Consider the following 7,500-nt stretch of genomic DNA (forward strand, 5'->3'; position numbering starts at 1 on the left):
ACAGAGTAAGTAAGAGTGACAAGTGCATGTGTGTTTACATGCATGGCGTAACAGCCCACAGCGGCAGGCAGCGCGAGGCATGTGGGCATATCCCGTAATTGCATGCGGGCCAAATAGACCTGTTGGCATAACTCTTGACTCATAAACCTCCCCCCCCCCCCTAGATCAACATGCGGGCGTGTGCGGGCTTACTCTTGCTCCTTGTGGTGTGGGCGGACGCTAAGAAGAGGTTTTCGCTGCCTCTAGCCGAAGGGGCGGTGTCTCAAGATCAACTTAATGACTCCAACTTGCCCAAACTGCCTCTGGGAAATCCTGACACGGTAGGTAATGGTGGCGGTTATCCTTGGATTTGGTGCGTTTGGGTCTTAATTGCTTGTTTGGTTTAATTATCCATTATCATTACCTTTCACTTGATCGTAACTTTGTCGGGAGTTTTACCTGATTGTATCATAAAAAAAACATAAACACAGTAACGTGTACATAACAGATATGATAAAACAGCCACAAAATGAAATGAAAAACTCGTGACGTTTCGAACTTTTTAAAGAAAGTTCCTTATCAGGCGTAAGCAATCCATTTTTTTTTTTTTTTATTGCTAACGCCTGATGAGGAACTCTCTTTAAAAAGTTCGAAACGTCGCGAGTTTGTCCTTTCATTTTGTAGCTGTGTTTTATTTTACCTAATTGTATCATTTGACATTTCTATCACCATGATTCATAAACACTCTTCTCCTCCTTTTTTTCCTCTTCTTCTTCTTCACACCCGAACGGTTATATATGCAAATAGGCTATACAGATTCAGTTCATTGCCCTTCTGATAAGCATCATTGGGTTCTTCTCTCTCTCCAGATGGACAACGATATACCCGGAGAACCTCTAAGTCCTGATGACTTCATGGAAGGACTTGCCATGGGTACGTGACCCTTCGAAATGGTTCATGACTTTTGATTATGGTTCGACTCTGTCACTGGACGAGTGGTTTGAATATGAACGTTTTTTGTCTATATATTTATCTGATTATGTGTGTGTTCTTCTTAGTGGTTTTTTTTTTATGTTTCTGTCTGTCTCTCTGTCTATTTTTCTGTCTGTTTCTGTTTCTGTCTCTGTTTCTGTTTCTGTCTCTGTCTCTGTCTCTCTCTCTCTCTCTCTCTCTCTCTGTCTCTGTCTCTCTCTCTCTCTCTCTCTCTCTCTCTCTCTCTCTCTCTCTCTATATATATATATATATATATATATATATATATATATATATATATATATATATATACATACATACACAACTTTATATATATATATATATATACAACTTCATATATATATATGTATAGATATATACTCATCTACCTACCTACCTACCTATCTCTCTACCAACCTACCAACCACTTAACTAACCACTCAACCACCCAACCAACCAACTTACCACTCAACCTAACTAACCCATGTCTCCCCTCCCCCTTCCCCCCCCCCCTTCCCCTCCCCCGTCGACAGTGCACGAGGACGTCGACACGAAAGCGACAGCCGACCCCATCGAGTTGGCTGGTCTGTTTCAGGGGGACATCAACCTCAACAGCCCAGAGGAGTTCTTCGACCTGGCGGTGGTAAGCTGCGAGCGGAGGCTGTGGTTTGGAGATGGGTTGTTTTGATTTTTTTTTTTTTTTTTTTTTTTTTTTTTGGGGGGGGGGGGGGGGGGGGGGGGTAAGGGGGGGGGTGGGGGGGTTGGATTGTTTTGATTTTTCTTTTTCTTTTTTTTGTTGTTGTATAATGTTTATTTTATTTTATTTTATTTTATATATTTATTTATTATTTTTTTTTTGTGTGTGTGCCTTTTTTTAAAGGGGTTGAGGTGGGTGTGTTTTTCTGTTTATTTGTTTATTTTGGGTTATGGTTTTTTTCTGGGGGGTGTTGTAATTTTGTTTGTGTGTTTGTTCACGAGATAATACAGTTAACGGATCAATCTCCACCAAGAAGTGAAAACAAAAATCCCCAACCACCTACCCCCCCCAAAAAAAAAAAAAAAAAAAAAAAATCTAACCCACAAACCCTACCCACAAACTAATAGTTGGCGAAAAAAAAATAAACAAACACTCAAAAAACCACCAAATCACCAGCAGAGCCTTAATCTTCCTTCGTTCCTTCCCCGACCGACGCCAAGCAGCCATCCGACGCCTTCCCGACTCAAGGACGGAACGCAATCATCTCCATGCACAAGCGATGGCCCAACGGCGTCATCCCGTACGTCATCTCTTCGTCTTACAGTGAGTGACGCTCAGGCAGGTCGTTCGTTCGTGTGTGTGTGTGGGGGGGGGGAGGGGTGAAGGAGGGGGGAGAGGGAGGGAGGGAGGGAGAATGGGATAGAATAAATGAATTAATTAATATATATATGTATATGTGTATGTATGTATATATATATATATATATATGCATATATATATATGTATATATATATACATATGCATATATATATATATATATATATATATATACAGAAATATACATATGCATTAATAGCAGTATTGACAGCAATAGTAGTTAAAGTGAAAATGGGTAATAGGAAAAAAAATATGATGATAAGGCCCAACATGCAAAAAAAAAAAAAATAAAAAAAAAAAAAAAAAAAAAAAATATATATATATAAACATCTCTATATATATCTATATATCTATATCTATTTATCAATCTATCTATCTATATCTATATATATATATATATATAAATACATATATATCAGTAAACAAAGTACCCGTTTCATCACATAGCTTTTGCAATTGCACTTATTCCAGACAAGCGAGAGCGAGGCACCATTGCAACGGCCATGAACAAGTACCACGAAAACACCTGCATCCGCTTCGTGCCCCGAACCTTCGAGAAGGACTACATCCACATCATCAAGGGCGACGGGTAAGCATAGGACATCACTACCATCCGCACTGATTGGTTGTGATTCGACCAGTCCGTGAATCAGGGATTAGATTTCTTATTGGCATCTGATTAAGGTTGTTGTCTGATTTGTATTTGGTTTTATCATTCTATCAATGCCGCATAGAAGCTTCCCCGATGGGTTTAACGTTGAGTCATTGTTGCATAGTAATGGTTTCAAATTTGTGTCAATATTGCATAGTATCTTCCTGGATTAATGGATTATCCGAAAGGCTTCTCTTCTGTGTTGATAACTCGGCGAGGAGAATCTTCCCGGCAGTAAAAGCCACAGGGGAAAGGGTCTTTAAGCCTCCTCCCTTTCTCTCATGCACCCTCTCATCCCCCACCCACCCCTACATCCACCCACCCACCCACCCACCTCCCTTCCTCCCCCCAGGTGCTCGAGCTCCGTCGGCAGAGTAGGGGGCGCCCAGGCTCTCTCCCTTGGACCTGGTTGCATATACGTGGGGATCGTCATGCACGAGATGATGCACGCCGCTGGCTTCTGGCACGAGCAGTCACGCCAAGACAGGGACAACTTCATCACCATTAACACGTACAACATCCAGAGCGGAATGGAATATAACTTCCAGAAGTATGGTTGGGACAGAATCCAGAGCCTTGGGGTGGATTACGATCTGGGTAGGTGATTTTGACTTTGATTTTGACTTTGACTTTGACTTTGATTTTGACTTTGACTTTGACTTTTTTTTTAATTTTGGTTCTTATATTTTCTCCCAAACATAGGTAATCTTGAATATACCTATGCAAAATACAGGTACCTTGGGTAAGGGGAAGTTTCATCCAAACATGACTTTTTACAAAGCAATATACCTGAAATCAGATCGCTGTCTCCCATATTTTCTCCCAAACATATCCCTTTATCTCCAATGATTCCTACCTGAAATACATCCTATCTGTCTCCCATATTTTCTCCCAAACATGACCCTTTATTTCCAATAATTCCTACCTAAAATACATCCTATCGCTGTCTCCCATATTTTCTCCCAAACATAATCCTTTATCTCCAATAATTTCCTACCTAAAAAAATATCCTATCGCTGTCTCCCTATCCACCTTTCGCCGTGCATGAATTCCTTTCTCATCTCCTGCAGGTTCCATCATGCACTACGGCCCTTACGCCTTCGCTAAGGACAGGACCAAGCCCACTATCATTCCTAGGGTCACGGGCGCCGAGATCGGTCAACGTCGTGGATTCTCGCAGGTGAGGGAGTGAGGGAAGGAGGGGAGGGAGGGAGGGAGGAGGGAGGGGAGGAGGGAGGGAAGGAGGGAGGGGAGGAAGGGAAGGAGGGAAGGAGGGAGGGAGGGAGGGAAGGAGGGAAGGAGGGAGGGAGGGAGGGAGGGAAGGAGGGAGGGAAGGAGGGAAGGAGGGAGGGAGGGAGGGAGGGAGGGAGGGGAGGAGGGAGGGAAGGAGGGAGGGAGGGAGAGAAGGAGGGTACTGTTTCCGGTTGCATTGACAACCAGCACTAGCTCACAGTCACTAGAACACAATATTTTCTTTAGTTCTATATATAATTTTTTTTTTTTCTTCTTTTTTTGGGGGGAGGGGGGAGTTACCTACTCCCTCGTGTGTGACTAGTTATAACCTGTGGCTTGAATTAAAAATTGCGTGTAGTTTTGTTTGCGTATTTTTTTCTCGTGCAATCACACACATTGACTTAACTATCACCATTACTAATCACCAGCTGCAACTAACTGCATGCAATGTTAGTTTATTGTCGCAATAGTTTTAAAAAAATCTATTTAAGTAAATGGTAGCAGATGATCACATAGTATTTAATTATGATAGCAATTAATGCCTATCATCACTAGCTCATAGATTCAGTGATTATAAATTTCCATTCCACGTGTACAATACGATTTATAATTCATAAACGTAACTAATAACCCATATATTTCTTTTAAACTTTCTTGACACTACATTTTGGGTTAAAGCTACTTCCCGAGAAATAGATAGACAGATAGATAGATAGAGAAGGTGTGTGTGGGGAGGGGAGGGGGGGAGGGGCAGGTAGAACATAGAAGAAGAAAAAAAAGGGGCTGACAGTAAAATGACACCTTTTACATTCCAGTCTGACATTGACAAGCTGATGAAGCTGGTAGAACATAGAAGAAAAAAAAAGGGCTGACAGTAAAATGACACTTTTTACATTCCAGTCTGACATTGACAAGCTGATGAAGCTGTACAACTGCGCCAACACCGGAGAAATCACAACGGAAGCTCCTATTACTCACATCACCACAGGTACAGTATCAATTTCTCACATCATTATAGGACTGGGATGCCACAGGTCCATCTCCGTCTCTTTGATGTTCCTTAGATGTTCCTTAGATGTTCCTTAGATGTTCCTTAGATGTTCCTTAGATGTTCCTTTGATGTTCCTTAGATGTTCCTTTGATGTTCCTTAGATGTTCCTTAGATGTTCCTTAGATGTTCCTTAGATGTTCCTTAGATGTTCTTTAGATGTTCCTTAGATGTTCCTTAGATGTTCCTTAGATGTTCCTTAGATGTTCCTTAGATGTTCTTTAGATGTTCCTTAGATGTTCCTTAGATGTGATGTTACGTACCCAAGGAGAGTGTATATATGATGTGACTGGGAGTGTTTGTGTTTCTGTGTTGTCAGTGTTTTCGAAAGATGATGAATAATGATAAGGAATAAGTTAATTAGTCAGTGGATGATAGTTGGGGAATGATAGATAATAATGTGATGGTAATTATGATGATAATGATAGTCATGATAGTGATGATGATGATGATGATGATGAGGAGGAGGAGGAGGAGGATGGTGAGGAGGAGGAGGAGGAGGAAAAGAATGATGTTGATAGCTATGGTGATGATGATGACGATGATGATAGTGACGATAATAATGATAAGGATGATGATAATGATAATGAAGATACCTCTAAGAAAACTCACCTATCACAAGATTCTAAACAAAACCCTAAACTCAAATCAGACCCAACCTCCACAGACACTTGCACTGATAACAACCAATTCTGTGACACTTGGTCGGCGATGGGCGAGTGCAACAAAAACCCCACTTGGATGAACGTCAATTGCAAGAAGGCATGCAAGCAATGCGGTAAGGCTTCGGCTAAAGTCGAAAAGCAATGAGATACATTTTGTCGCTTGAGAAAAAAAAATCGACTTTCATACCGTCAAGAAATTTATTTTTTTCATTTTTTTTTTTTTCTCTCAATTCATTTATGTTGATGTGATATTTCTTCCTATATATTGATGTGATATTTCCTCTTCAAATAAACCAAACACGCTTTTTATTATGACATATCAGAATGAACACGAACCCGATGACACTCAAACACCCATAACCAAAAAAAAAAAAAATAAATAAAAAAAAATAAATAAATAAAAAAAAAAAAAATAAAAAAAAACTTTTTGTGTCCCAACAGGCAAGGAATGTCCAGACCACAACGAACACTGCTCTTACTGGGCGAGCAAAGGAGAGTGTGTGAAGAACGCCGCTTATATGGGTCGCTTTTGTAAGAAGTCATGTGGATCTTGTCATTCCGCAGGTGAGGTCTTCTTCTTCTTCTTCTTCTTCTTCTTCTTCTTCTTTCGTTTCTCCTTTGTCCTTTTCCATCGGTTCCTGTTCCTAGCGGTTCCGATTTATGTGCTGTTTCGTTTGTTTCAACTGGGGACATGAGGATATCTATGATGTTACAGTAATTGTAGACGCAGTTTGTTTACTGTGGTGGCTCTACCTGGATAAGCTCGTGTCTGCCTTATTTCAGACGAGTTCTGAAGTAAGAGTACGTAGCATACCTCAGTCCAGCTTTATATCAGACGAGTTCTGAAGTAAGAACAGATTTCATACCTCATTCCTGCCTTATTTCAGACGAGTTCTGAAGTAAGAACACATAACATACCTCATCCCAACCATATCTCAGACGAGTTCTGAAGTAAGAACACATAACATACCTCATCCCAACCATATCTCAGACGGGTTCTGAAGTAAGAACACATAACATACCTCATTCTTGCCTCATTCCAGACGAGTTCAAGAAAGACACGTGTGAGGACAGCCACGAGCACTGCGGGGCCTGGGCCACGGACGGGCAGTGCCGCTCCAATCCCAACTACATGCTGGTCTGGTGTCGCAAGTCTTGTAAGCAGTGCTGATTCTAACTCTCCTGTGCCAAGGTTCATGAGCACCGGAAGTACATCGATGTCAATGAGATCCCTTTTTTAAGTACTTCGGTGTTTCTAAGATTCTTTTTAAAGGTGTCAAAGAGATCTTTTTTTTTAAAGAACATCGGAAGTACTTCGGTGTTTCTAAGATCTTTTTTAAAAGGTGTCACTGAGATCCCTTTTTTAAAGAACACCTTCAGAAGGTACGTCGGTGTTACGTAACCCCCCCTCCCCCCTTCACCATATTTTTCCTTTCATATATTCCCCGTTCATCATCTTCCCACCCCATCCCTCCCCTTCCCCCTCCTCACCTCATATGCTCCCCCTATGCTTGGATCTGTCACTGACTATGTGGACTGTTTGTGGCCTTTGAACTCCGGTTAGAGATTTTTGACTTATTATTCGATACTGTTGATG

The 7,500-nt window shown here is 41.2% G+C and overlaps 1 protein-coding gene across 4 annotated transcripts in view; it reads left to right on the forward strand.

Annotated features, from left to right (window-relative positions):
* LOC122247469 (zinc metalloproteinase nas-15-like) overlaps window positions 1-7,500 on the forward strand; it is an 8,734-nt gene that overhangs the window by 1,210 nt on the left and 24 nt on the right. The window contains exons 2-12 of one of the 4 annotated variants that reach the window (XM_086552297.1): window positions 165-320; window positions 849-912; window positions 1,485-1,594; window positions 2,149-2,251; window positions 2,777-2,894; window positions 3,310-3,554; window positions 4,028-4,137; window positions 5,091-5,178; window positions 5,906-6,016; window positions 6,345-6,467; window positions 6,947-7,500. The exon at window positions 6,947-7,500 is cut by the window's right edge and continues 24 nt beyond it. In XM_086552297.1, coding sequence (XP_086408423.1) covers window positions 171-320; window positions 849-912; window positions 1,485-1,594; window positions 2,149-2,251; window positions 2,777-2,894; window positions 3,310-3,554; window positions 4,028-4,137; window positions 5,091-5,178; window positions 5,906-6,016; window positions 6,345-6,467; window positions 6,947-7,074 — 1,350 coding nt within the window. In that variant the 5' untranslated portion in view covers window positions 165-170 and the 3' untranslated portion in view covers window positions 7,075-7,500. Of the gene's footprint in view, window positions 1-164; window positions 321-848; window positions 913-1,484; window positions 1,595-2,148; window positions 2,252-2,776; window positions 2,895-3,309; window positions 3,555-4,027; window positions 4,138-5,090; window positions 5,179-5,890; window positions 6,017-6,344; window positions 6,468-6,946 lie in introns of all 4 variants that reach the window. The other 3 variants (XM_086552298.1, XM_086552296.1, XM_086552295.1) reach the window with 3 other exon arrangements.

The sequence above is a fragment of the Penaeus japonicus genome, unplaced genomic scaffold, assembly GCF_977035675.1.
Source record: "Penaeus japonicus unplaced genomic scaffold, GWHDUDI00000001_assembly GWHDUDI00000026, whole genome shotgun sequence".
NCBI lineage: Eukaryota > Metazoa > Arthropoda > Malacostraca > Decapoda > Penaeidae > Penaeus > Penaeus japonicus.